General features: G+C 56.3%; 10 protein-coding genes across 10 annotated transcripts; 5 read left to right on the top strand and 5 right to left on the bottom strand.

The window, feature by feature from the left end:
• Window positions 1-1,536: 1,536 nt before the first annotated feature.
• IE81DRAFT_344957 (hypothetical protein) lies at window positions 1,537-3,813 on the top strand (the record flags this gene model as incomplete). Its single annotated transcript, XM_025515865.1, has 3 exons — window positions 1,537-2,105; window positions 2,183-2,447; window positions 2,524-3,813. The coding sequence occupies 3 exons, from the start codon at window positions 1,537-1,539 to the stop codon at window positions 3,811-3,813; spliced, it is 2,124 nt and encodes a 707-aa protein (XP_025372429.1).
• Window positions 3,814-4,514: 701 nt separating this feature from the next.
• IE81DRAFT_297894 (putative lanosterol synthase) lies at window positions 4,515-8,067 on the top strand. Its single transcript, XM_025512167.1, has 14 exons — window positions 4,515-4,994; window positions 5,064-5,305; window positions 5,396-5,750; window positions 5,820-6,201; window positions 6,285-6,537; window positions 6,609-6,718; window positions 6,782-6,817; window positions 6,881-6,913; window positions 6,977-7,046; window positions 7,111-7,333; window positions 7,416-7,567; window positions 7,635-7,691; window positions 7,760-7,777; window positions 7,846-8,067. Exons 1-14 carry the CDS (start codon window positions 4,857-4,859, stop codon window positions 7,895-7,897), a joined length of 2,121 nt encoding a protein of 706 aa, XP_025372428.1. The 5' UTR covers window positions 4,515-4,856; the 3' UTR covers window positions 7,898-8,067.
• On the bottom strand, window positions 7,925-11,234 carry IE81DRAFT_339548 (hypothetical protein). Its single transcript, XM_025515579.1, has 5 exons — window positions 10,047-11,234; window positions 9,453-9,937; window positions 9,124-9,358; window positions 8,814-9,045; window positions 7,925-8,734 (listed from the first exon to the last, which is right to left on the bottom strand). The coding sequence occupies exons 1-5, from the start codon at window positions 10,747-10,749 to the stop codon at window positions 8,008-8,010; spliced, it is 2,382 nt and encodes a 793-aa protein (XP_025372427.1). The 5' UTR covers window positions 10,750-11,234; the 3' UTR covers window positions 7,925-8,007.
• Window positions 11,235-12,036: 802 nt separating this feature from the next.
• IE81DRAFT_309473 (hypothetical protein) lies at window positions 12,037-13,325 on the bottom strand (the record flags this gene model as incomplete). The annotated part of the gene is made up of 4 exons (XM_025512399.1): window positions 12,880-13,325; window positions 12,682-12,779; window positions 12,490-12,594; window positions 12,037-12,198 (listed from the first exon to the last, which is right to left on the bottom strand). Exons 1-4 carry the CDS (start codon window positions 13,091-13,093, stop codon window positions 12,037-12,039), a joined length of 579 nt encoding a protein of 192 aa, XP_025372426.1. The 5' UTR covers window positions 13,094-13,325.
• A 379-nt stretch (window positions 13,326-13,704) lies between these two features.
• Window positions 13,705-14,523, top strand: IE81DRAFT_210325 (hypothetical protein). The gene has a single exon (XM_025510965.1). It carries the CDS (start codon window positions 13,788-13,790, stop codon window positions 14,199-14,201), a length of 414 nt encoding a protein of 137 aa, XP_025372425.1. The 5' UTR covers window positions 13,705-13,787; the 3' UTR covers window positions 14,202-14,523.
• A 5-nt stretch (window positions 14,524-14,528) lies between these two features.
• IE81DRAFT_320448 (NADH dehydrogenase I, D subunit) lies at window positions 14,529-16,599 on the bottom strand. Its single transcript, XM_025513036.1, has 6 exons — window positions 16,152-16,599; window positions 15,986-16,061; window positions 14,945-15,897; window positions 14,812-14,877; window positions 14,723-14,729; window positions 14,529-14,646 (listed from the first exon to the last, which is right to left on the bottom strand). Exons 1-6 carry the CDS (start codon window positions 16,418-16,420, stop codon window positions 14,611-14,613), a joined length of 1,407 nt encoding a protein of 468 aa, XP_025372424.1. The 5' UTR covers window positions 16,421-16,599; the 3' UTR covers window positions 14,529-14,610.
• Window positions 16,600-18,993: 2,394 nt separating this feature from the next.
• Window positions 18,994-20,022, top strand: IE81DRAFT_344952 (hypothetical protein; the record flags this gene model as incomplete). Its single annotated transcript, XM_025515864.1, has 1 exon — window positions 18,994-20,022. One exon carries the CDS (start codon window positions 18,994-18,996, stop codon window positions 20,020-20,022), a length of 1,029 nt encoding a protein of 342 aa, XP_025372423.1.
• Window positions 20,023-20,278: 256 nt separating this feature from the next.
• On the bottom strand, window positions 20,279-22,778 carry IE81DRAFT_320445 (hypothetical protein). The gene is made up of 7 exons (XM_025513035.1): window positions 22,379-22,778; window positions 22,017-22,300; window positions 21,776-21,791; window positions 21,606-21,701; window positions 21,453-21,539; window positions 21,146-21,391; window positions 20,279-21,072 (listed from the first exon to the last, which is right to left on the bottom strand). The coding sequence occupies exons 1-7, from the start codon at window positions 22,529-22,531 to the stop codon at window positions 20,590-20,592; spliced, it is 1,365 nt and encodes a 454-aa protein (XP_025372422.1). The 5' UTR covers window positions 22,532-22,778; the 3' UTR covers window positions 20,279-20,589.
• Window positions 22,779-23,028: 250 nt separating this feature from the next.
• On the bottom strand, window positions 23,029-25,228 carry IE81DRAFT_320444 (ARM repeat-containing protein). The gene is made up of 3 exons (XM_025513034.1): window positions 24,775-25,228; window positions 24,539-24,703; window positions 23,029-24,459 (listed from the first exon to the last, which is right to left on the bottom strand). Exons 1-3 carry the CDS (start codon window positions 24,961-24,963, stop codon window positions 23,494-23,496), a joined length of 1,320 nt encoding a protein of 439 aa, XP_025372421.1. The 5' UTR covers window positions 24,964-25,228; the 3' UTR covers window positions 23,029-23,493.
• A 115-nt stretch (window positions 25,229-25,343) lies between these two features.
• On the top strand, window positions 25,344-26,667 carry IE81DRAFT_320442 (hypothetical protein). Its single transcript, XM_025513033.1, has 5 exons — window positions 25,344-25,663; window positions 25,731-25,782; window positions 25,870-25,992; window positions 26,076-26,160; window positions 26,254-26,667. Exons 1-5 carry the CDS (start codon window positions 25,480-25,482, stop codon window positions 26,350-26,352), a joined length of 543 nt encoding a protein of 180 aa, XP_025372420.1. The 5' UTR covers window positions 25,344-25,479; the 3' UTR covers window positions 26,353-26,667.
• Window positions 26,668-26,915: the final 248 nt, after the last annotated feature.

Below are 26,915 nucleotides of genomic sequence, written 5' to 3'. Positions count from 1 at the left end.
ATCGCGATGTGTAGACAGGGTTATCGATCAGCATGAGTGGATTGCAGGACACCTCCGTCTTTTGTGCTGGGTTGAGGTGCGGCTTCAAACCTCGAGGAAGAGGGTTTGCTGGCTGATAGTGCGCGTGGAAGCCGTGTCGCTCGCGTCCAACCGATCATAGCGCAGGGATGGATATGGTCGAGCAAATACCGCCTCCATAATGATGCCTCTTGCCGGTCTCTCGTCCACTCATGGCTGTATGATCACGGCATCACACCAGCCACCTTCTCGACTGGGATCATCATCGCAAAGCGAAGACTCGGGACAACAATTCCGGGGAGACATTTCAATCAAAAATGAGGCGGGACCGTCTGCTGCACACATATATGAGCACGACGATCGGCAAGCTTGATTTTGCGCAAGCACAACTCTGTATGGCAGCTCCACGAATTGAGCCCCATTCACAAGGGCTCGCAACCCGCTTCGGTGGCCGTAGTGGAGCTGTGCAGTGGTTCGTCTGAAGAGGCACAACCGATGAGATGGTTGGCCCATCTCTCTCGAGTCACGGGGCGCGTGCGCTTACCCAACCTCGGCGAGCGCAATCAATCGTCAAAGGCACAGACAGACAGACGTAGACCAGGCTGTCTGTGGCTGTTTCTTCTCCTCCTCCTCGCGTTTGCATCGTCCGACCAGCGCGCCTTCGAAAGCACGCAGCCGACACCCGAAGAATCGCACGGCGATTCAGTTGATGCAGCCATCGCGGCGGCGCAATGAGAGAATCTCTTGCACTTGTCGCGTGTTGTGCATACGGCAGCCGCAATCAAGCTTCGACGATGAAGTCAGACAGCAGCTGCATGTATCGCACATGGCGCGCAGACTCGGACTCAATAATCAGACTCACACGATCAGACTCGAAAGCTTAGACTCATTTGATCGCGACTCGGATGGGCGAGGCTTCGCATCAGCAGCAAAGTCAGGGTCAGGGATGCAGCATGCTTCAGTGCTGCGCGAGGTATATATAGGGAGCTTCAGTCTGCGCGCAGCCCTCGCTTTCGAGGCGTGGTTGCAAGCCACTTTGGCGTCGAAATACGCGTAGAAAGGGCGCACAACCAGCCCTACCTCGGCGCAGCAACATGCCATAATGGCAGTGAAAGCGGCGATGAGCGCCGTCGCTATGAGCTGCTTGCCATGGACGTGCAAGGCAGGCAGGCAGCGTGGAGAGGGCGTGCGGTCTTTGGGAGCGGGCCGCTTGCAGTACCTTGTTCTGTTGGGCCACCCACCATCCGCCGTCGAGCTGGTACTGCACGATTTTCCACCTCGGACTCGCTCATTTCACATTGCCACCTCATTCTTGCTTCGTTGGGCGGTACTCGCAGCTGGTGCGGGGGCGACTTTCAGTCTGCTGACCTTTGCGCTCTTTGCTCCCTTTCTACCCCCCTCTATCTTGCTTCTCGTCCCTCCTGGGCCAATGCTTTGACGCTGCTTCGATCACCTCATCTTCACGCATCTTCGCATTGGATTTGGTCCACAATTCTCGCTTGGGCTCCTCATTGCACGATGTCCTTGCAATACGCAAACACAGGGCGGAGACGTGCTGGTACGATCGAGTCATCGCACTTTGGCCAGGTAGCAGCATCACAGCAAACACGGCCGTTGTCTGCAGTGACGCTCAAGCATCGCTCAGAGGTGAATCCGAGCATAGCAGTCACACACAGCACCGGAAGGCTCGATAGCCCGGTCGAGCGTCTGCCCTTCAATTCTCGACCGCAGCTACCCGGGGATCACTTCCTGGTCCCAGCCACTCCCAGCTCGACGACCTCTCATCCATCTGCGGGCCTCGCGTCGGCCACTTCGCCGAGACCCAAGCAAGGCATTGAGAGCAGTAACAACAACAAGCTGTTGCTGCGCGAGCGAAGTGCTACGGCATCGCGTTTAGTGCCCACGGTAGTCGCTGTGAATCCTGCGGAGCAAAGACTTGAATTGTCAGTGAACGGTAATCCCAATCTTCTCACGCACGCCGCCAGCCTAGGCGAGAGCGGTCTCATCATGCAGACGCGCCACGCTGACGAAGGCGCAGCTTGGGAGGCGCGCAAACGCAGGAATGAAGACGATGTTCGGTTCGTGTCGTAAGTGACACCACTGGCACTCTCAGAAGAGATCGTCCTACTACTGACGTGCTGCACCTAAATGACCTTTTGTGCAGTCCGCGAAGCTCGCACGCCGCGCTTCGTGCGTCGCCACAAACCCGCACGGCCGCTCTGCGCGAGGAGAGCCGGCCCTTGCCACCGCGAATGCTTTCGGGTGCCACCGCTTCGCCGGGTGGATATGGTGCTTCGCCTCACAATGGACACGCTTCTCCCCACATGCAACTGCCAAGCTTCAATCATCTCGCCTCAGGCGGGCCGGACGATCCTGTGAACGGCAAGAGGAGGAGAGTCACAGTCTCTAGGCAGGACGAAGAAGCGAGAGTGAGTATCTGGGCAACGCAGCTAGCGTGAAGCGATGCAGTCTCCTGATAGATTCGCTGCTTTCGTCTTTGTCCAGGCCCGAGACGCCTACGACTACGTCGATGAAGATGAGGAAGCGTATCGTGCTGCCGCTCGAGCAAGGCGTGGGCCGGAACGTGACGGGGCAGCTCACTACTCTCCAGAATCTCGCCACTACGCTGCTGGCCCTCCACAAAACGGACCAGTCCCAACTTCGGCCGAAGCCGAGCAGTACGAGGGTGTTGTGCCTCTCAGTCGTCGGCGTGGTGACTTGGCCCATGCGAAGGCTAGCCGATTGCATATTGACGTTGGGAACAGCGGAAGCCCCACCGCCGCTGATCTCCCATCATCGGGCAGTCGACGAACAAATGCCCCCACACCCGTTGCGCGCTCGGCGCCAGCGCACAAGATCAGCTTTGATGGCGAGCCGGGTCTCTCCTCTCGTCATCCGGGCGCCCACCAAAGCCCTTCAGGAGCCGGCATGGCTCAAGCACCCATCGGCCGACGAGTCGAGTACGAGATTGATGAGCGTTATGCTGGCGCTTCGCCTCCGCAGCGAGGATTGGCTCCACGTCCCGAGCCTGCTGGATCCCAACGATCAGCTATGGGCCATGGGTATGCAGCTCCCTTAGCATCAGCTCGTTTTGTTCCTCAGACTGCCACGCTGCCATCTCCTGCATATCATACGACTGCTTTCATGCGAGGTGGAGGCCCACCAGGTGCACCGCCCGGAGGCGGTGCAGCGCCACCCCGTACAGCAGGCTTGCCTCAGCCGCCGCCCACGGCCCGGCTGCCAGAGCATCTGCGCTCACCTCCCAGCAGCAAAACTCAGTTCTTGGCTCTCTTCTCGAACTTTTACGATTCCCTTACCGACTCGCGCACTCTCAAGGCTACCCTCGAGGATCAGGTGAGGCGTTCAAATACGCTCCTGCAGACTTTGCAGCGCTCTAGTCGTGTCTTGGATGCCACCGTTGATAGGCGCATTAAAGAGGAGCGCGGGATGTGGGAGACTCGTGTCCACACGCTCGAGGACAGAGTGCGCGAGCTGGAGGGCAAGCTCGGGATCGCCTCGGACGAGCCAGCATCGCAGCGAGGACCTCCTGCAGCCGAGATTCGGCGTGCCGAAGCAAGCACGGAGGTCACCACAGACCCCAACGCACCCGTGCCCGCTGGAGCGAGAAAAGTTGGAGGGGCTTCGAATAAGAGTAAGAAAGAGAATGCAGCGAAAGCCAAGGCGAAGGAGGAGGAGGAAGTCAAGAAGCAGCTCGATGCCGCAGAGGCTAGTGAGCCGGCCGAAGATGCGGAGGAAGGTGATGAGCTGCAGTCATCCCGCGGCGAAGGCGAGTAAGCGAAGCAGCAAATCCCTGTGCGAGCGCGGAGAACGGCAGAGACATCACAGATGCGAATCATGTGCCGTGCGATCCTGTCCCAATCCTTAGACCCTGGGCTCTTCACAGTCAAGAGTCATAGTCACCTTCTCCTTCGAGACTCTGGCCACTACACCCTCTTTGCTTTCTATTCCGACCCAACTGTGTATGTTCGTTGTATCCACTTGCACCTAAGAATCAGATCGTCATGTTTTCGTTTATCACGTTCAGATGTGACGGCATCATTGCGTCAAGCGTAGCACGTCCATCTTAGTCTGTGGCTCTGCATGGCTGCAGCAGATCCCTGCGAGCATGACTCGAGAAATAGAGAATGTGGATAAGTCAATCGCCCTCTCGAACATCATCAGGTGTATTCATCGCATCGACCTCTGCTGCTCCTGCTCGATCCGCACACGTCCCGTCCGCTCACCCCGCGCAGAAGCTTGCACGAGGCGGTGCAAGCTTTTCCTTTTGTCTAGCGTCCCACCCATCAGCAGCAGCTGCACACGCATCTCGCGCGCACAAGGTACACTGTAAGTCCCGCCGCCGCGTGTGGAAGCTGCTATAGCGTACGCGGACGCTCGAGACGCGCATGCGCGTGTGTGAAGGGGGTTGTGCTGCTGCTGCTGCTGCATGCACCATGATGGGGAAGGAAGCTTCGTCGGATCGTCAGCATCAGCGACGTCTCCAGGCAACTGATTCTCAGCAGAGGACTCCGAAATCGAACGATTCTGCTCGACTCACTCGAGTGACTCGCACTCGAAGCATCTTCTTGCTCGCAAGGCTCTCATTGTCGACATACAAGCGTCACTTCGCGGCAAAGTACGATGGATGTTTGCTCGCGCTTCGACATCACCTGATCCATCACCGCGATAGAACATACCCCGCGACTTGCGCCCACAGCGTCAAGACTCGCATCGCGCACGCCTACAAAAGCCGAGGTCTACACGCATTCACTTTCATTCGTAGAGAGGCTCAACAAACTCTTCAGGGAGTCATCGCAAAGCTCTGTCTACCTGCTATCATGGAGCAGACAGATTACTCTCGATGGCGCTTGGAGGTGGATCACGGTAGACACGTATGGCACTACCTGCGCACCGACGAAGAGTGCACAAGATGGCCACAATCTGACGAGGACAAGTATTGGCTTGGTTTGGACATTGTGAGTGTTGTGCTCGTCGTCCCTTATTCGCAACAATTTCGGAAGCTCAGGAACCACTCTTGTGCTCAGGGTGCCCCCAAACTACCTCGAGCGACCAATCCCATCGACGCTGCACGCAATGGCTTCAAGTTCTATCGACGCATACAGTCCAACGATGGTCACTGGGCGGGCGAGTACGGGGGACCACTGTTCTTGCTGCCTGGCCTCGTCATCGGCATGTACGTCACGTCGACCCCCGTTCCTGCCGAGTGGGCCATCGAGATCAAACGGTACTTGGTCAATCGCGCCAACAAGGACGGTGGCTGGGGTCTGTGAGTAAGCTTGGAGTCGCGCGCCGTCGGTCTGGGGGCATCGCTGACCACACCAATCACGCTCGGTGCTTGCGGTTACGTTACTCTCAGCCACATTGCAGGAGAGTCTACGGCCTTTGGAACGGCCACCAACTATACCGTCTGCCGCCTTCTCGGCATGGAGGCCGATCATCCTGCAATGATTCGTGCCCGCGGAGTGCTTCACAAATTAGGCGGTGCTAGAGGAGTTCCAGCATGGGGAAAGCTGTGGCTGGCCGTCCTGAATGTGTACGACTGGGAGGGCATGCATCCCATCCCTCCAGAACTCTGGTGCTTGCCGGACTGGATACCTTTTCATCCTTGGCGCTGGTGGATTCACACCCGAATGGTGTATTTGCCGATGGGCTATCTTTGGGCGAAGCGCTTCAAGTGTCCACTCGATCCTCTGATCGAATCTCTGAGGCAAGTGAGTAGGCTGAGCATACGTCAGCGAATCGTGCATCCACTCAAGCGGTGAACCTTCTTTCGCTCGCAGGAGCTGTACACCGAACCGTACGAGAGCATTCACTGGCCTTCCCAACGCAACCACGTAGCAGAGGTGGACATTTGGGCCCCGCACACAAAGACGATGGAAGGTCTGATGGCAGTGCTGGGCGTCTACGAGTCTTGTGGCTCCATACCTCCACTCCGTAGAGCAGGTGTCAAGAGGGCGTACCAGCTGCTAGCGATGGAAGACGAGAACACAAGCTACCAGACCGTCGGACCAGTCAGCAAAATGCTCAACTATATTTGCAGGTGGATCGAAGAAGGACCTGACAGTGACGTCATGGCCAAACATCGAGAGAAACTCAAAGATTTCATGTGGATGGGTAGAGATGGCATGATGATGACTGGAACGAACGGTTCTCAGCTTTGGGGTGAGCGAATCAACACTTGACGATGAAGCGACATTGGATGCTTCAGCTGATCTCGACTTCCATGCCGCTCTTTGGACTTGCAGACACAGCTTTCATTGCTCAAGCCATGGTGGACTCCGGACTAGTCGACGATGATGACACCAAGAACTCATGCTATCGAATTCTCGATTGGCTTGACGAGCATCAGATTCGTGACAATCCGAAGCACTATAATGCGGCTTACCGGTACAGTTCAAAGGGCGCTTGGCCATTCAGCACGAAAGAGCAGAGCTATACGGTTAGCGATTGTACTGGAGAAGGTATGAAAGCTACAATCATGCTTCAGAATGACGCAAAGTGTGTATAGTTATTACCCTCCTGTGACACCGCTGCACGACCGGTGCGACTGACGTCAAATCCCTCTACAGGCTGCCACAGCGCATCGCGATCGAGCGCCTACACGACTCTGTGGACTTGCTGCTGACGATGCAGAACAGGAGTGGCGGTTTTGCTAGCTACGAAACGATCAATGGGCCAGGTGAGGTGGTCTGCCCGTGTGGCCGCATTGTGGTAGGCACTGACCCCGCCCCATATCTGGCAGCCGTGCTCGAGTGGCTGAATCCCGCTGAAGTTTTTGGTGAGCCTCAGTCATCAACACTTGCTCTCATTCGAATTGCTGATTGCGAATCGATAATCACAGGGGACATCATGATCGAGTACGATTACCCAGAATGTGGGTAGAATTGCAAATGACCGACTCGCATTACTGTTGCTGACATACAACGCTGCTGATCAGGCACAACAAGCGTTGTCACGGGGCTGCTCAAATTCCAGCAGATCAGCAATTACCGCAAGAAAGATATAGAGTACGTCTCTACAGGACAAGCACTCCTCGTGGCATTTGTTGACATGACCCGCCCTGTACCTCAGCCGCTGTGTCAAATCCGCTTTTGGCTACATTATGAAAGCGCAAAGGCCCGATGGCTCCTGGTTTGGATCTTGGGCTGTGTGCTTCACCTATGCCATGATGTTCGCGCTGGAGAGCTTGCACTTGGCAGGACAAAGCTGCGAGAACAGTGAGCCTGTGAGGAGAGCTTGTCAATTCTTGCTTGGAAAGCAGCGCGAGGATGGCGGGTGGGGTGAAGACTTCAAGGTAAGTTGAGCATGGTAAAGAGCTCCACATGAGGAATTGTGGCTCGCCGGGACTAAGTACACATCATGACGATCCCTGACAGTCTTGCGTGGAAGGAAGATATGTGCAGGCTGCCACCTCTCGGGTGGTGCAGACTTCGTGGGCTGTCATCGCCCTCTTGCATGCGGGTTGCGAGGACAAGGGAGCAATAAGGCGAGGTGTCTCACTGATCATGGGGCGGCAGCTCGACGACGGGTGAGTGCAGCAAATTTCCAAAGTCGCTTGGTCCTCGCACTGACTGGGCGCCAAGCCCCGGATGCAGATCTTGGGCAGACGAGGAGACTGTCGGTGTCTTCAATCGCAATTGCAGCATCTCATAGTGAGTCCAGACGGTCGGTCATTGACGCAAAGACGTTTTGCTAAGCGATGTGTCCCGCCATTCTGCAGTCCAAACTACGTTCACAGGTGAGTGACTTGCCCATGCGTGGCAGTCGGCTTCACAACTTACTCAAGCATGCTTCATCTGCATGCAGCTTCACCATCTGGGCTCTTGGGAAAGCTAATCGCCATCTCGGCACTTGGTAAGCCACGCGACGGCCACTGCACAGCATCACGCACCAGACGTGCCGTTCGTCTGGACCTCTGTGCATTCCTTGCAGAGCTCAAGCACAGGAGTTGTAAAATAAAATGGGCAATTACTCTGCAATGATGCGCAAATTGCCTACTCGCGAAGGCCTGGAAAGCCGTGTCCGTATCGCGCGTCGCAGAGTAGTTTCGTCCGATCGCAACGTCTTGCGCGCTCCAGATTTGACGCCACCATTGGATCCAGAATGCCGCGCAGCGCTGGATGACGCCGATGTGCTTCGTGCGCCAGGCCTCGCCGAGCTCATCGCAGCTTGTCTGGCCCGCCTCACTTCAGGCGGAATGCCCATGCCCTGGCCCCAGTCGAGCGATCCTTGCGCCTGCGATCGATTCGAACTGGCGCTCTGACCGTCCTTCTTGAAGGGTTTGCCCGCGCACGAAGCTTTGCCCTTCTTCTGTGCGGAGCCTTTCTCTTCCTCCCACGCCCTCTCGAACATTGATTTTGCGCCCCTCGAAAACAGCTGCACATCGGAATCTCCCCGAGCTGCCGCACAGTCGACCAACGCGTATTTGATCGAGCTGCCTGGGGCCGTGAATTGCGCGTCCAACAGCGTCGTTTCCACCATTCTCCGCAATGCACGAGCGCCTGTTCTTCGACTGACAGCCTGAGAAGCAAAGACTTGCAGCGCCAGGGAAGTGAAGCGCAGCTCCACCCCGTATGCTCGGAACAGCGTTTCGTATTCTTGCGTCAAGGAATGTCGAGGTTCGGTCATGACTCTCAGCAATTCTTCTTCAGAAAGAGCGCTCAGAGCAGCCATCACGGGCACGCGACCAATGAACCTGGGCGCAGTCGAGCAGCGGAGGGCCTCATCAGCTTGGAAGGGTGGGCGAGATGTGAAATGCGGGCTGTGATGCTCACTCGGGAATCAGGCCATATGCTGTCAGGTCTTCGACCTCGGCCAGATCGTAGAGATCTGATGCTCTCCGGGAAGCGGCAGCAGCAGCAGCACGCCGGCTTTGGTCTACTTCGCGACCTTCTACTGCTGAAGCAGCAGCAACACCTCTCAATCTCCGTTTGATGACGTCGTCGAGACCGATGAAAGCCCCGGAAAGCACAAACAGTATCCCAGAGGTATCGACGAGACGTGGACCTGTGACCAAACGCAACAATATCAATGAACGGCGCGCGCGATACTTGAAGTGGTGCCGAGTCGCGCACAAGGACTCACCTTCCTGCCTTTTCTCTGCTTCTCTGCCTGGGGGCCACCAAGGCTGTTGCGTTTGTCTTCCAGCTTTGGCTGAGCCAGGAGCAGAAGCAGCAGCAGCCTGCGCAGCATTGCCAGCGGCTGCCTTTTCCGGCACGCTGATGATTGCCCCTTCCAATATCCTGAGGAGCGACTGCTGCACGCCTTCACCGGACACGTCTTTCGAAGCAGAATCCCCAGGTCTGCGCGCTAGCTTGTCCTACGCGCCGGAAAGGTGATGGTGTATGAGCTCACCCTTCGCAATGATGCAACGTCTTCAAATTCCTGCGCCGCGCTCGCCTGGTCGCACTCACCACTTCATCAAGGACAACGATACCTCGCTGAGCGGCTTGGACATCTCCGCCTGCAGCCGACAACAGCCTTGCTACGATATTTTCCGCATCTTCGCCAACGTAACCCGCCTGGGTCAAGGGAGTTGCGTCTACATGCACAAAGGGCAGTCGTAGTGCTCGAGCTAAGGTGGAGAGCAGCAGCGTCTTGCCGGAGCCGGATGGGCCCAGAAGCAGGACGTTCGGTCGCGGTAATCTGGGCTTGTCATCTGCACTGGAAACGATTCCGAGGCTCGAAGTTGTGCGGGCAGGGCCGCGATTCCTCGCGTGACTCGAGCCAGAAGTGGACGAGTCGGCTCTTGAAGCTGAGTGAGGAGCGGGATCTGCAGGCGTTCGTGTCCACTCAAGTTGTCGCTGCGCTCGCATGTCACTCTCCGACAGATTCGAGTTGAAAAATTTCTGGCTGCTGCCTGATGCATGAGCCTCTGGTCTGCCATCACCAGCATCGTCTGAGTCGAGTGTGCGAAAGGCTAAGAGTCAGCTCACAAAGTCTTGGACGCCTCCCTGCCTAGCTCCAAGCGTCCCATGTTCGATCTCAAAAAGCGAGGAAGCACTTACCTTGGGCGTAACCATCCACGTAGCGACGGCCCTTGGCTTGACCAGCCCAGTCGGTCAAGATGTCTTCTTCGTACCTAGACCCTGGCCCCGTCTCGTGCTCTTGCGCCTGATGGAGACTATCAGGATGGAGAGACCGCGATTTACGCGGCCTGTTGCGATATCCCGAGGCGCCCGTGGTCAAGCCTCTGTTTGCAAAAGGGATTTGCCTCTTCACCTCCTTCGACGCGCTTCCGGGCACATTATCTGTACCTTCCTCCTCAGATATCTCGCCTTTGCGCTGCTCTTCCCAGCTTTGCGCATCCTCTATTCTGCACCTGAGCAAGTGGTTGTGCACAGCTACGCAGAGCGTCCTTTTGGCAGTGGCTTGACCAATGACGTACGCGTCTAGATGAGCCATGAGCTGCTTGGGAGTAGGAATAGGACCTTGATCGGAGGCTATGGACGCTAGCGCATCTTTGGAGGAGATTGCACGAGAGCGAGGAGGTGTGGCAGAGCTTGAAGAGAAGCGAGCTCCCAGAGGCGGCAGAGATGTAGAGCGAGGCCTGTTTGGTGTGCAAAATGCAGGTGTGGTGGTGCGGCAATGCTTGCCCTGCCTGTGGGATGCGCATGCCGAGTTGGCTACCAAGTATGGAGAAGCGCAAGACAAGGCCGCCTGGAGCCCTCTCGAAGGACCACTCGCAGTCCGCACCGCTGGTCCAAGCATCTTCTACGAAGTAGATATGTCCACCTCGAGACCGCGACGCAAAAACCCCGCGGCGATGCGTGCCGCGACAAAGCGACTTTGGAGTCGCCGCTAGAGGCTACGTCTGCACGCGGTAGTCGAGGTGCTCGTCTGCTATGAGATCTGCTCCCCCTGAGTCACGTAATCCTGGGCCATAAGATGTGCAGAACGTGAGCATAGGCAACATGAAGCGTGCACCTGAAAGTGCAAGCAGCAGCAAAGGCCTGGTGGTGGGGGACTGTGTCGCAGAGATTCGAAAGACTCAAGACTGGGATGATGGCCTGCGGCCACTGAGATCGAATCAGAGCGAGTGCCACTCTGCAGCTGGTAGTCGCAAAGGGCAGTCAGTGGGCGGCGAACGCAGGATGGCTCACAATAGGAGTCGCGAGATTGTGGAGCGTGCGCAAAGGCCAGCGTGAGGCAGCCGCGAATGCGCTCGATGAGAGAGTGAAGCGCAAGCACACATGAACGTGTGTGTGTGCGTGTGTGTATGCTAGCTATAGCCTTCGGTCGGCTATTCTTCTTTGCCGTCTGCGCACGGATGCCGTGCGTGAGCAGTCATGCATAACCAGTGTGCTGAGCGCGAGTTGCGCCGGCGCGCGGCCGCGCCGATCGACTCGTGATATGATTCGTGACTATCGTGACCTGTGACTGAGATTCGCGTTTCTTGATTCAAAGCGCTCAAAAGTAAACCAATTCACGGTTATTCCTTTCAAGTGTCGCACTCGCGGAGCCCGATCAATGCTTCGTCGACGACCTCATTCGTGATTCGAAATTCGAGTCTCTCCTGCAGAATTACAAGTCTCGATCGAAGGAAAGAGTGGGCAGCGCTGAGCGGATACGCACCATCCGCGCGTCGTTCGCAATCCGAACACAGATGGGGGCATCCTGCTTGAATGTTGCGAGGGTGCATGCGCAGCGTATCGATGTGCGACGCAGGGCCAAGGGAGCTGTAGATTGTACAGAGTGTGTGTGTGTGTGTGTGTGTGTGTGTGTGTGTGTGTGTGTGTTCTGAGTCGGGCATTTCAGAGCAGCCTCTGTAGTGAAGATCTCAAGAAGCCAAAGTGGGATGTGCTGGCCAGTGTAAATGACCGCCTTTTCAAGTCAAGCAGACCGGTGTGGGAAAGCCAGCAGCACGCCTTCGAAGTCCCCACAAGGAAAGCGACGCAAAAGCGTGGATCTAGCATTCACGGTCGCCTAGTCTTGGTGGACGTGTCGAAATCGAAAGCATTGCATATGCCCCGTGCAAGGAATACTCAGCAGCAGCCTTCAGCCTGTCTTGGTGTGGACGGTGCGCAACTGGGACAGGGTCATGTTGGCAGCCGCAGCAGCTTTGGCAGCTTCTCCTCGAAGTTGTCCCAGCGTGTGAGCAGGCGTGGCAGGCGTAGCACCAGCAGCGGCGCCAGCAGCATTGACACTCTGCGACTTTTTCTGCGCTCTAGCGCTTCGCGAACCTTTGGCTCTCGGCGACTTGCTCGAGCGGCTGCTGTTGCTGCTGCTGGCCGCACCGCTTTCACCGCTCTGCAGCGTCGCAGCTGCAGCGTTGCGCAAAGATGCCAAGTCCAGTCCGAGCGAGGGAGCAGGCTGGTCTCGGGCGACGGCAGCTCTCTTGGCGATCGCATCCGCCAGCTCGGCGTCCGCATCCAAGGCAGAATAGTGTTGACTGCGCGACGGTCCAAAGGTCACATCCGAACTGGTCGAAAGCTCAGAAGAGATGGCCACAAGCGGCGCTTCTGCGAAAGGGTGGACGCTGATGTTGCTCGGATCCCACACGCCTCCAGTCACGTACGGGTCTTGCGCGATGCGCGATCGGACCTCCGCAACGGACTGGACGTGCGTCGTCATGCCCGTGCAGTAGTCCAGAGTCAGCTCCATAATCGGTGCAGCTGTGCTACCTTGTCCGCTTCAACTCACCTCGCCTCTAACCAGCATGACGCTACCCGCCATGGCTCCCTTTGGCCCCTCTTCGCTCAGCTCGGAAAAGTCGCGGCTCAGGAGCGCACCACCAAGCACTGGATGGCAAGCCAGAGTAAGCGAAGTGCCCCCAATGCCCCTCGAAGAGCTCTGCAGCTTCTTGTCGAGCTCTCATCACACCTCTTCATCGACACTCACGGATCCTGCCATCCCGCTTGCCCCGTCTCGCTCCCTCCAGATGGTTTTCGCGCACAGCCAGACGCTTCGCCATGATGTCTGCGCCACGCGCATCGTGGGCTACGACGAGGTACGTCTGACTGGCTGCGTGGCTGCTGGGTCTTCCAGCCCAGGCGGAGGATGATGCTCCGCTCGCAGAGGAGGCGGATGCAAAGAGTCGAAGTGTCCGATTCATTCTGCTTGTCGCCTGTCTTGAAAGGAGAAGATGTGCGCTCTGAGGCGTCGGGGGATGTGTCACTTTCCAAGCAGATGTTGTGGGTCGAGAAGGAGTTGAGGCCTTCGGTCAGGAAGGGTAGTCGAGATCTTATCGTTTCGGCGTCATGTGATGGCTGTGAAGACGACTTTGAAGCTGCTGTCTTTGCATTCGCATCACTCCCGTCGCAGCTACGGGAGGCTGGCTGTGGTCCAGCATGCTTTTCTCCCTTCTCGTGATCATCATTACCTTCCAAGCGAGCACGTCACACACAGCCCGGCCACGCTAACCGGCGAAGGCAGTCCGGCACTCCCCGTCCGCTGCACCGCTTACCCTTTTGCTGCTGTACGGCCACACGCACTTCCCCGCCTTTCTTATTTTATTTTACGCAGCTCTTACGCAGCTCGAAAATGAAGTCGGCTGCATGCGAGCTGCTCCACGACGGCATGGCAGCTAGGCAAGCTTTGTTCGGCTTAGCGCCGATGCGCTCGCATAACGCGATAACATGCGGGCCGGGGTCCGTTTGTGCATGCTCTTCTGCTTTTCAGCAGCATGCACGTAGCCCAAAGCCACGCGTCGGTGGGCCAATCGGCACCCCCGGGGCCCCTCCAGATGATCCAGGCGTCTCTTCGTGCTCGTCATTGCGCTTGCCAGGCACATTCACATTCACGCCATCATGGCGGCAAAAGGCCCTGCATCAGCTGCAGGCTATCCACCTATAGCTTTCACGCCGACGCATCACCACGCAAAGAACGGTGAGTGTCCGAAGCAGCATGCACGACAAGAATCAAGAACGCGACGCGGGCACTCACAACTCGCGACTGTCCGATCCGACGATACGACGCATCGCCGGCAGCTACTGCACATCAGTATGAAGCAGCTGCAGCTTGTCGTGCTCACAAGAACTAGAAGTGCCTGGCTCACTCTTCTCGGAGCAAGTGTGAGCGGGTGGATATACCCCAAGGCACACTTGCATGCTATCGGACCGACCATAGATTCGTGTCTCACTTTCAGCGACGATCAAGTGATTCAAGCCCTCATTCCGGACTGCCAGCACGCCACCTCGCGGGCGAAACAATCACGAACGTGAACGCGCACCATTCTACCCGTGATTCAGCCACTCGATCGTTCAGCGCCCAAATTTCCACACTGGCGTAAATGTCGTCGACAACTGCTACGCCTCTTGAGAGATGACCTCGTCACATTCGTGATTGATAAGCGTGAATGACAAATCGTGACTTGACGTGACGTGACGTAGCTCCAGACTTGCCGGTCAGTCGTGGTGCGTCGCACGGAAAAGTGGAGAGGACAGATGCGTCACACACAATGGCAGCCTGATTGATCGCATGGCGTAAGCGACACAAGCTTACAGATCCGAGCGCAAAGTCGAAACACTATCACGACAGCCACGTAGAAGCCGTCAGATGCCAAAAGAAAAGATTGCAATCAGAATATGTGGAACATCACAGCGAGAGCGTGGGGAGCACCTAAGGCGCAATCTAACGGTCAACTTCGCCGAACACGAGATCTTGAGTCTGCGAAAGGTAGCAGATAGCAAGGTCAGCAGGTAGCCCTACTTGCAAAAGCAACATCACCAAGCGCGCCACCCACCCCAATGCTATAAACGCGCGAGTGGTCACCAAGAGGATGACGAACGAGTGTCAGTCGGATTTCATAGCTGCGAGCGTCAGGACACTCACATGGCACACAAATCTGCAAGCTGCAACCCTTGAGACATCATATTCGCTCCTGCCAAGTGCGCGAATCTGAGACAAGACCGCACAATCTATCAGACTAGTCAAGACGGCAATGCAAGAACCGCGGCGCACTCACCCTGGGGCTCTGATCTTGCACCGGTATGGCCTGTTAGATCCGTCCGAAACGAGATAAACACCCATCTCCCCCTTTGGCGCTTCGATCGCCGAGTACGTCTCGCCAGGTGGAACATTGTATCCTTCAGAAAATTGCTTGAAGTGGGCGATGAGACCCTCCATGCTCTCCTTCATGGTGGCACGGGGAGGAGGCACGATCTTGTAGTCGTCCACCTTGTACTGGCCAGCGGGCATCTTGTTCAAGCACTGCTCGATGATGCGCAAGCTCTGTCTGAACTCTTCCACGCGACAGAGGTATCTGTCGTAGCAGTCACCATTCTTGCCGACTGGCACGTCAAACTCCACCTGGTCGTACGCATCGTACGGGGCGACTTTCCTAATGTCCCAAGGAATTCCCGAACCGCGAAGCATGGGTCCAGAAAAGCCGTAGTCAAGAGCTTGCTGCGCGGTCACCTTGCCCACGCCAATGGTACGCATCTTCCAGATACGGTTGCCAGTGACAACCTCCTCGATCTCATCTACTCTCGATGAGAATTGTGTCGCCCACTTGTGAATGTCGTCCAGAAGACCGTGTGGCAGATCGAACGCCACTCCTCCCGGTCGCACGTAAGCCGCGTGCAGACGTGCGCCAGAGACTCGCTCGTAGAACTCCATCAGCTTTTCACGCTCCTCGAAAGCCCAGAGGAATGGCGTAAGACCTCCGACATCCATCACGTGCGAGAGGACGGCCATGCAGTGGTTGAGAATGCGGGTGATCTCTCCAAACAGCGTCCTGATCCATTTCGCTCTTTCGGGAACCTCGATGTTGAGCAGCTTCTCGACGGCTCGCGAGTAGCAGAGCTCGTTGGTCATCATGCTGACATAGTCGAGTCGGTCGAAGTAGGGAAGCGCCTGAGTGTAGTTCTTGTACTCGATGAGCTTCTCTGTGCCGCGGTGCAACAAGCCGACGTGGGGCTGCGGGTGAACGTTTGGAGATAAGGTTTAGGAGTCAGATGCCGAATTTTGAATCGACAGGAAAGCGCATCATGAAAGAAATACTCACATCCACGCGGAGCACCTGCTCGCCATTCAATTCCACAATCAGCCGAAGCACCCCGTGCGCTGCGGGATGTTGAGGTCTTCGTGGCACCATGATGAATGGTCGTCATCAGCACATACAGCTAGTGAGGTCGCGGTGTGTCCCTCGTACGCAAGGCCGCTCAACTCACCCAAAGTTGATGGTAAAGTGACGCATACTAGCTTCCTTTCGCGATCCTCCTTCTTTGAGAATCTCATCGATGCTTAGTCCATGCAGCTCCTCGACCGTGTGGGAAGCAGTTGTGGGGGCTGAAGGGCTGGACTTGGCCCAAGGGCTATTCGCTTGCTCTGGCCTTTCCTCACGAGCAGTGGCGAGACCACGTCGAGCTGCCGGTGCGGCCCCGCACGAAGGTCCCGCGACGCGAAGAGGCGCGCGGATTGCGCTGCGGAAGAGCGACATGGTGGCCCAGTTAGATGTGAGAGGGCTGATGCGGTCAAGCAGGCGACGAATGTGCTGAAACGCGGACAGGAAGGCGATGAGAGTCAGATCAAAGGGAAGACCGGATTGTCGCTTCTGATGGAGCGCTGCTGACCGGAACAGCGTTGGTGTGTGCCACACTCACTTCAAGACTTGTGATTCGTGATGATTGATTGGCCAGGACACAGAGCGCACAGCGCACGCCCGCACCGAACAGCAGGGCTTCGCTGACCCAAGCACACCGGTCACGTGTGTGATCTTGTTGCCGCGCTGCTGGAGGCCAAGAGTCACGCCACGTGGGCAGAGCGAAACCGATTCGATTACCACCAAATATTGATATTTCAAATTCATCGACGTTCAAAAATCAAGATTTCAAACATTTCGGCAACGGGCAATTCAAGATTTTGATTGCGCGCAGTGTGAGTGTGGAGCCCAAAATGAACGAAGTGGATGTGAATCAATCAAAATGGAGCGAGCCTCGTCGAGCTACAGTCACGAGTCGTGAGTACTCGAAATTACATCATGTTTCCAGGCCCGGTCGGTCTTGCGGTGTCAAGTCCATGACCCTCACGTGTATATACGTGATTCACGTGTTTGTAGGACGCTGAGCTCCAGTCGCCACCGCGGACGGGACGCTCGGTGATCGGAAAATGTCCAACTCGAGGTACCTGCAGAAGAGTGTGCGAGTCGGTAGTCGGATGCGGGGGCGGGTGCATGGACACGACATCAAGTACAGTCACGAGTACTTCTCGGCTAAGTGCAGTCAGTCAGTCATGCTGCATGGCGCTGGCAATCATGAATGCTGCTGGATAATGTTACGCGAGGCTTCCCTCGCTTATGGCCTCCACCGACTTCGCTAAGGGCTGCATGCTGTACGGTACTGTGCCGTGTGAAAGTCAAGAGTCGAATCACGACACGGGTCATGAAGCTCAACCAGCAGCAGCATCGTCATCGTCGTCGCGTGCCCGTCGGCTGCTCCGTAGATTCGCTTCGCTGATTCAAGCTTGTGATTGGACGATTGGATTGTGCAGCAGTAGTATCTTGTGCATCGCCCGCCCTAATTTGCAGTCAAGCAGTCAGAGTCGTGAGTCTCTGATCGCATGAAGCTCGGACATACCGTGTATGTTGTGCGTGGTTGTGCATGAGCAGACCCTCTGAGGTACGCGCGCGTGTGCGGGAATCGTGAATGTCAACGTACGTAAAACGTTGGCTCGCAATGATGAATGCTCTTCTCGTGCCTGCTGCGTGGTCTGCCTGCATTCTGATTGCCATGTCCACTCTTGACTCATACATCGCGTACGCGTGCTTTGCCGTTGTGAGTGGTGAGGTGTGATACGCGTGGACGGTGAGTCTCGCGTCGTTGTGCATGGACATCATCAATAAGGGTCGCTTCATTTGATTCAGATTTTGATTGCGACCCATGCATTTGGCGGTGACGAAGTGTAATAATCACGAATCGCGAGTTCCCGCGCGTGCGATGGCATGCATGCATGCATGCATGCAGCAGCCGCATAGATGCATGCCCGCGGTGCTGCGTGGCATGATATCCCATTCGATCGTGATTATAATTCCTCCTCGCCTTTCAGGGTCCTCCCGTGCCGTCCGTCTATATAACGCTCCTGCAAATTGCACCACAAGGCCATCAGTTTCGAGGGCAAATCGGGGGATGGGCGGGGATGGGTGGGGATGTGCGTGCGAAGAAAGTCTGACGATTTCGGTCGAGCCTTAAATTGACGCTCCGTTCTTCCCAAACTCAGATTCCTACGCTTCCTGGCTTGTGAGTCGCGACTGGCAGGCTAGAATTAAGCAGCTCTGCTACTCATCACACTCAACCTGCAACGTACCTTTGCTTGAAGGGCTAAAGTCACTCGCCCGATTCGCGACGACTCGAGACTCGTGACTGCTCAGCCAGCCAGATAGATAGATAGATCGTTGTGATTCTTCCTGCCATCACCTGACTCGATCGCTACTCACGACTCACTGGGCAGATTCGGATCTCGCGGGTCGGGCGCGCCCCGCTCACAGCTCGCGATTCATTGACAGCAGCCGAGGCAGTCTACCAAAGTCAAAAGTTTCATCACAGCTTTCCTACCTCTACCACTCAAACGGCCAACCCTTTCCTTACTTCTACCCGCCCACCCGTCGCATCGCTCCCGCCTTTTGAGCGCACCCCTCTTGCTGACAGCTGCAACCAGCGCCAAACGGTCATCAACACCAAAACATCCACAGCATCGGCTCATTGCAAGCGGACAGCTTTGCTCTGTTCTGCTGGGCGGGGCGGCGGATCACAGGTCGATCCAAAGCAACGACAGAAATGATTCGTTTCGAGTAGCCGCGCTTTCCTCGTCCTCGCCTCCTGGCAAACATCCTCGATACCTCGCACTTCGCATGCCGCGTCTTCTCGCACTTTCTTCCTCGTCTCGTTTCGTCTCGCCTCTCCTCTAGCAACGCAACGCAACGCATCACATCGCATCGCATCGCATCCCTACTTCCTTCACTTGGTCACCTAGCGCGCAGCGACGTTTCGATTAAGACCACTTCTCCTCTGCCAAGACATGGGCACGCCAAGTCGTTGGGATCAAAACTCTCGTGGGGCGCGCGCGCCTTACTCGACCTCTCGCTACGCGGCCGGATCGTCCGAACAAGTTGCGCCTCCTCCATCCCTGCCGTCTGCGGCAGCGGCAGATCGGCGAGGGGGGAAGCCTCCCAATCTATCCATGTCTCTACCTTCCGATGCCTTCTCAGCCTTGGCGGCTCCGCAAGCACCCGATCTGCCTGTTCCACCTCACCCACAAGATGCTCAGCTTCACTCCTTCTTGCCGCATTCGGGTCCAGAGTGGACGAGAGACGACGCCAAAGCTTCCTTATCCTCATCCTCCGGTGCTGGTACGCATCGCAAACAAAAGTTTCAGCGCAGCCGGACCGGCTGCCTGATTTGTCGCAGGCGCAAAGTCAAGTGCTCCCAGGATGGCTTGCCCTGCAAACAATGCCGCATCGGCAATCGCGATTGCCACTACGACGAGTCTCAGCCCAAGCAGCCCTCCAAAAGAAGAGGTAGCGTCGGTAGCAGCTCCTACTCCGGCAACAAACGCGAGCGCCAGCGCGACGCGGACAGGCGCCGCTCTCTGCAAAGTGATGTTGCTCCTCCTCCTCCTCCTCCTGCTCCTCCTCCTCCTCGTCCTCCTCCTCCTCTTCAAGCGGCTCTAGATCACACTTTGCAAGATCCAAGCACATTCAGAGGACTCAGCATCCCTCCCTTTGTCCAGTCGACCTTCGCACAACATCCAATGAGTCAAAACGCAGCTTCGTATGCCGGCTCCTTTCACGATCCACGTCCCGCTGGCGGCATCCCTTCGAATCCGTTCAACTCCTCCGGCTTCGTCACAAACACTCACGACCCCGCGGCGGGAATGCGGTACAGTAGCTTTGCAGGTCATTCGAACCAACCTTCTGCTGGCTCTGTCGCGGAGTGGCAGCAAAGCGTGCAATGGCCATCTGCTCCGACCTACCCGCCTCTTCCGAGTCTTCATGGTCAGGAAGATGCCTCTCCCGCGCTGGATCCAAGGATCAATCCGTCCCGCTAAGTTGCGTAGAAGAGATCGCCCCCAGCGCTTGAGGGCGAACACGCTCTGGTCGCCAATACGCCGCCGCCTTACCTCGCCATGAAAGGCTGATGTGAACACGTGAACCACAACCCTCCTATTCTTAGGTTTCCATCCTCCATCATCTCGCCATCTCATCTCAGAATTTGTCTTCCTCTTTCCTTGCAAAGCAATCCTCGACCCGTCCGTTTCCTTGGACGATCCTCCCTCGCATCGCATCGCATCGAATCGCATTGTCTGGCTTGAGAACACCTCCGTCTCTCCTCCTTTTCTTCCTCCTAGACCGCTCCCAGCGTCCTCGCCTGTACTATCTGTATCCTTGCAACACCTTAAAATCCGATCACGCATCGCCACGACTGGCTGCACCCACTACATCATCCTGCGATTGACCACCAGCAGAGCTTTCCCTCTTTCCATGTGTCGTGGCTATGGTACGCGATAGAGGCGGGTCGATCAGCCGCAGGAGAAGACATGTCACATTAGGTGTACAAAGGAGATTGCGATGCGTCTCGGTGCGTACCAGGGAAAGGCCTTGGTCAGTCGTGATGCTCAAGACTGCTTTGGTGGTTGCTTGTCTTCTTTTGAATCATCCTCTTGCATGGGGGCACCACTGCTCGACACACTTCCTTCTTCCTCATTTGTTGTTGCTAAATTACCGCTGCTTGGCCCTTCCTGTGGCGCAGCGCGAGCTTGCGTCGCCCCTTGTCTCGCTGATGACGGATGTTTGGCGGCGTACGCTAGCCAATGCGCGTGTCTTCGTCTGAAGACGTAGGCGTAGCTACCTGTGGTGTCCGCTTTGTCTAGCGCGACGGGTAGCGGGCTTACCAGCGGTAAGGTGCAGTCATGCCACCTGTCATGTCCGGGGGTGGACCAGCCACGGTTGCGTACATCTGTCACGCTCGGATTCGCGAGTTGCAAGCAGTACCTCGCTAGGCTCGCAAGCTCGTCGTCTAGACGGGCATCGGAGTAATACGGCTGGATGACGATTCCGTTGAGAGGATTCATGATGAAATTTCGGCCGAGATCGTCGACCTGGACGTTAGTGTACGGAAAGCTCAAGAGTCAGGTCTTCGGTGATGCGTGGAAGCGCAGCCGCATCACGTACGTGAACAGTGTTGTGTGCGCCATATACTTCGGGAAACCTATTCCATATGACGTCAAGCGGCTTGACCTCCTTCTTTGTAGCTTCGCGCACGTGAACCGCTGGCATGGAAGATCTGTCCAAGATAAATGTGATTTGGTATCGCGAGTCTTCAAAGCACCCAAGCTCTGTAAGCTTCATCTCTAGAAAGCGCCAACTGGTTTGAGACCAGACAGCAATGTCGTAGTATGGGTAGACTGCTGCCAGGAACTGAACAAGGCGATTGAGGTCAGCCACAGGAGGACAGAAGAGCGACCAGAGAATGTCCCACCTCGTGAAGGCCAGGACGGGCCGCCAAAGCTACGGGACACTGTGGATCCATCAGCTTGTGCGTATCTGCTATCGTCCAGTCGAGGTCCTGTGCGGAGTGTTGTACAGCATGAGGGTCGAGGTGGCTTGCAGAGTGCCGGGCCAATGCTCTTACCAAGACAAGAAGTCCGCCAGATAATCCTGTACGAGGTGGATGTATAGGGGCAAATTCGCGGAACCTTTCCACCGTCTTGCGAACCTTCGATATATTCTGCAAGGATGTGGTGCTTCGAGCTTATGAGCCCGGCACCACTGTTCACTGCCTTGCGGCTTCTGGATACTAACCGAGGGATCGGACATGCTGTTTTAGATGTGCAAACTTGGACAATGTCAGGCTTGACGCGGGAGAGGCAATGCTGCATCCGGCCATGATACGCACGCAACGTAGTCTGGCTTTCCGCGATCGGCCTTTCGCTCATCCTTGGTTTTGCTGCGCTTCTTCTTTCTTCCATCACCGTCCTGGCCTCCATGCTAACTCGCAACAGCATGATTCGTTAAATTTGTGGACTCCGCACTTAGTTGCGACACATTCATCATGGAGCTCACCGCATTCAGTAAAGCCGCTCTGTCTTGAAATGTGTCCTGGACTGGAGTGCCTACGAGCATGATGCTGATCGTCTTTCCGCTTGTATGCGTCCGAGATGACGCAGGAGAGCTACTGCCATCCAGATTGACAGCTTGTTTCGCCTTCAGACTTCCAGGTGGGATAGCAAGACTTGACAAGGGCGCCTCATCGATAGGTAGCTTGCCGCGTGTGAGGCCCAAAAGCTTTTGCCTTTCTGGAGGGACATCTGTGAGACTGAAGATCATCTGGGAGAAGTCATTGGTCGAGGAGAAGGAGACATTAAAAATTCCTCCGCAGACTCGCGCTGTAAGCTATAGACTGACCATCTTGAGCTCCAGTACTGAGTCGTCCTCGGCTAGTCGAACATTGTGGAACGTCTTGCCATGTCGTACGCTGAAGGACATCCACTTTTGCTCGTCCACAGTACCAGCTTCAGACATTGGAACGTCCGAGCCACTAGCCTCTTGCGAAGCCATACTGGTGCCGAGCTTTGCGCCGACGTCCGGACAAGGCAAAGTTTGCCAGGTAGGACTTCCGTGTTGAGACGGACCTTGGCAGCCTCTCGGCTCTCGGATGCACCGTGTTCCTCTCGACTCTGAGGCCGCTATGTATGGCCCCTTGAACTCTTCAAGACCAGAATCGATCAAAAGCGTCCTCGCTCAGGTCAGCTATGCGCAATCACGATTGATGGTGGTTGCTATGATAGTTCAGCCCTCTGCATGGCGGCGAGTGCCGATTAGCTCGCGATCGAGACAGCCAAGGAAAGTCGCACGCATATATAATCACAACGATGCGCGCGTGCAAGCCGCTTCGGTCCGTGCGGCGCCATGCACAAGCCGCGTCACCCACAGCACCCTCGTCGTGCTTGGGAGTAGGAAGTGCATAGGAAGCGGCACGCTCGAGCCCAGCAGCGACCTCCTCCTCTCCACCTTCGTGACCATCACGAATTGCGAGTCAGCTTGCACGAGGCTAATGATGGAATTGAGTCAGTGCCTCAGGCACAGTCTGTGAACGACTAGCAATCGTAATGACCGCGCCTAGCGGCTCACAGTGAGCGACGCGCGCTGCTGGGTCTGTGAGTGCGCCTCAGATCCGAAGTCCTTCATTTCGATTCGATGTCTACAATACAACAAGCGTGATCCCATATGGTTTGAACATTTCGTCATCAGCGCGAGGGGTGCCTCGATGTGCGCGTTCAGCTGTCCTTGCGCAGCGAAATGTTTCGGCCGCAGCCCGGGACCGCTTTCGAGGTTGGGTGAGATCAGACCATAGACCTTTGGTAGGGGAGACCCATCACGGACACACCCGTGCATCGTCCGGGCGAAGACGTTTCCAGGCAAAAGAAGTCTATCTGTCCCCGTGTAAAGAGTTCCAAGAGGGTGATCATCTGCCTTGCGAATGCAGCTACAAGGTGGGATTCGGAAAAAGTAGAGTCGCGTCAATTCCAGTCAGTCTCAGTCTGACACTGCAGACCTCGTGGTGCCCTCACCGCGAAGCTCTCGACCTGCTCGGGATCATCATCATCCAACAAAGATGCCACTGGGATGTTTGAAGGCTGTTTAGCAGCTGCGCTGCTGGTACCGATGGCAGCCGACGTCGAGCGATCTGCTCCTCTCGCAGGCTCTCCGGCGATTTCGAGCAGCTCTTTGTCAGTCTCGCCAAACTCGATCAGCATGCCCTCCACGTTGGTAGGTAGCTTCTTTCTGCTAGGCCCCATGCTGCGGTTCTCCAATTTTCTCAGTGCCGAATGCGCCATGACGCGCAGATTGGCATCCGTCCCCGATTGCATGCTTGTCAACTTGGACAGACAAAGCGTTCTGAATGCGTCCGGAGAGCTCGCGCTGGTGCTTGACGCGCCTGGTCGATCCTCGCCATCCACCAAACCAGCTTCTATAGCGCATACAAGCGCTTCGTACAGCAGACTCATGGCTTTGGTTGTCCTGATGAAGCTCTCTAGCCGAGATGCAAGCAATCCAGCAAGCTCGTCCGAGCTACTCTCTGCGGCAAGAGTGCCCAAAAGCTTGAGCAGCTTGATCAGCGTCCAATTGTTCGTGTGCGTCTCGAGCAGTGAGCACAGGTCTGGCGCGTATTCCAAAAAGGCTTCTGGTCGAGCGTGAGAAAGCTCAGTGATGACGTTGACTGCTGCTCCAACTACGCCAGAATCAGCATCATGTAGTGCCTCTTGCAAAGCTGGCAACGAGGTGGCGAGAGTGGAGGAGGTCTCGTCGTGCGCGATGAGAGCGTGCAGAGACAGCAGAGCGCGCTTTCGCAGTGCAGGTAGAGGTGAGTCTTGCAAGATATGCAGGACGTCGGTCAGGAGGTGAGGCACGAGCTCGGCTGATGCGAGGTGCGACAATCCGTTGAGAGCTATAGAGACCTCTATTGGGTTGTCGGAGTGCAAGTCCTGCGCCAGAGGAGAGGCGGCATGAGCAACAGAATGCCACATTGCAGCTGCGAAGCTACAGCCCTTCAGCCCGCCGCACCTTTTGCATCAGATTTGTGACCAGCACCCGGACGTCGGTCTCTGGCGTGAAGCTCATGCTTGCACCGAGGTAGCCGATCTGCTTCTCGTGAAGCTTCTGCGAGCTCATAACCTCGAGCATGTTGAAGCTGTTTGGTGCGCTAGACGTGTGTCCGAGCATTTGCAGCTGCAGCACACAACGCCATGTCTCAGCGTTCGAGGTCGAAAGCCATCAAGACCTGCGCTCCACCTACTCACGTAGCACAATTTCAGCACCGCCTCTGCCTTGACCGCTCGGTCTTCGCTGCGCATCTCCACCCTGATCTCATCCAGCTGCTGAGACACGTATCGCGCTTCATTCCTCTGTTGCTGCCGCGTCGCCCCAGATAGAGGCGCCGCATTTGCGCGCAGCCCTTTGATGAGCGAAGAGAGGGATCGCTCGAACATCGTTCTGAGGGAGTGGCTGCGAATTTGGGAGAGCAAAGGCCCAGGTGCTAACTTCTAGCTGCTGGCGCTGACGAGAAGATCTGGATGCGCGCAGCTTTAGGGATGTGACAGCTGCGGCAAGTGTGTCGTGCGAGGGGTCGCTGAGATGTCTGCGACGTCGGTAATCACAGCACTCCAGAAAGGCGCTCGTCTCGCAGAGGACGGTGAGAAGTAGGAAAAGTTGCGGTTACAAGTCACGAGTCAGGATCAGCGAAGAAGCTCTACGCATGAGCGTGTGGTGTGCCGTGCCTGGATTTCCGATCGAGACCAAGGCGCGCGACCTCACCGATGCGTCCGATTCGGAAGGCCGCGGAGTTTGGGTGCGCCCTCACAACACAAACAACATCTCCGGTTCGGTAAGCTTTGTGGCTTTTGCCGGAGCTCGCGTTGGACATCCACACGTTCGCGATCTCAACTTGTCCACGTATACCTTCATCACCCGAATCCGATCTCAAGCATCATATAGCTGCCTGAAAAATGTCTACAGTCGGCAATATACCTCAAGAGCTGCTGGATCGCATCGTGCAAGGCCTCAAGTCGTTGGGAGACAAGACGGTGGCTGTGGGAGAATCGTCATCTGGAGGTCTGATCAGCGCTGCGCTTTTGGGTGTGGATGGGGCCGGTGCGTGGTACAAGGGTGGAGGCGTGCTGTACACCAAAGGTGCGTCATCGCTCGCTTGATCTTGGTAGCGCCTTGGCTGACGGTAATTGTGCCTCGACTTGCTCAGAAAGCCGAGTGAGCTGGGCTGGATGGACAGAGGCGGATCTCAGGAATTACAGGTGAGTCACGACCATCACAGGGTCGCTGCTTGACTTTTGCCATGGAAGTTGCTCAGTCGCTCTTGATGGGCTGCATGCTGCCTTTAGAGGTCCTACCGATGCCGTTGTATCTGGTCTAGCTGAGAGTGTGGCAAAGCAGCTGGGTGCGGATTACGCCGTGGGTGAGAGTGGCATAGCGGGACCGCACGGTATTGGGCGGAGATTGCCAGCGTGAGTCGAGGCCATCTCCGTCGGCCTGCAAGATTGCGCGTAGCCCATTTGAACACCTTGCGTGTATGCGTTCTTCCTTTCAGCGGCTTCACCTGCGTCGCAGTCTCTCGTCCGCAAGGCCGAGCATTTACACGGGTCATTAGGACGGGCAGCGAGGATCGCGTGCAGGTGCGCACCCTTTCGTTGATTGCATGGCCCACTGTTCAACCCTTCTCGGCCGCTTTCACTGACTAGATTACCAGCGCACCCCAAACCCGACAGAACATGCACCGATTCGCTCTCGAAGGGCTAACGCTCCTTGCAGAGGTGCTGGAAAGCGATTTGAAAGATGCACAAGGCGGTGCGAGGTCGAAGTTGTAACGGTAGCACGGACCGAGCCCCCGGGGTTTGGACCATGGATCGTTGGGCCGAACCCACCTTTGTATCATGTGATTCGCGCCGAGGTCAGCTGGGGAGCTTTGTATGTCATTCAAATCAAGGTTCGATATACACAATCTCGAATATGTCTCATGAATGCTTCGCCATGTATCGCTTATTCGATCATCTCTTCGCGTCTTTTGCTGTTGCACGCACACTCACGACTGCAGGAACAAATCTTGAGGGTTGATTCAGAAGCTCGCTTGCTCTCTAAGGTTTCGAACTCGAAGTTCACCCAACCACATGCAGACCATGCACTGATGAATCATTGACTCGACAATGAAGAATGACGACGTTCGAGCAGCCGAGGTCAAGCAGACATTTGAAACGAATTGAATGTGGGTGATCGTTTGGCCGTAGTTGACCTCTTGCACGTGTGAGTGGTGAATGGGCCCTCGCGTGGCTCGCAAGCGCTGCGCGCGCGCGCGCCCGCAGACCGTCTTAGCGGCGTGATGCAGCCACCTATAGTCATGAGTGTGAGTCAAGTGAAGCGGTCATCAATTTTG

This window comes from Ceraceosorus guamensis (assembly GCF_003144195.1).
Source record: "Ceraceosorus guamensis strain MCA 4658 unplaced genomic scaffold IE81scaffold_6, whole genome shotgun sequence".
Taxonomy (NCBI): Eukaryota; Fungi; Basidiomycota; class Exobasidiomycetes; order Ceraceosorales; family Ceraceosoraceae; genus Ceraceosorus; species Ceraceosorus guamensis.
Note: the sequence above shows the minus strand (reverse complement) of the source record. Positions and strands in the feature narration are given on the sequence as shown.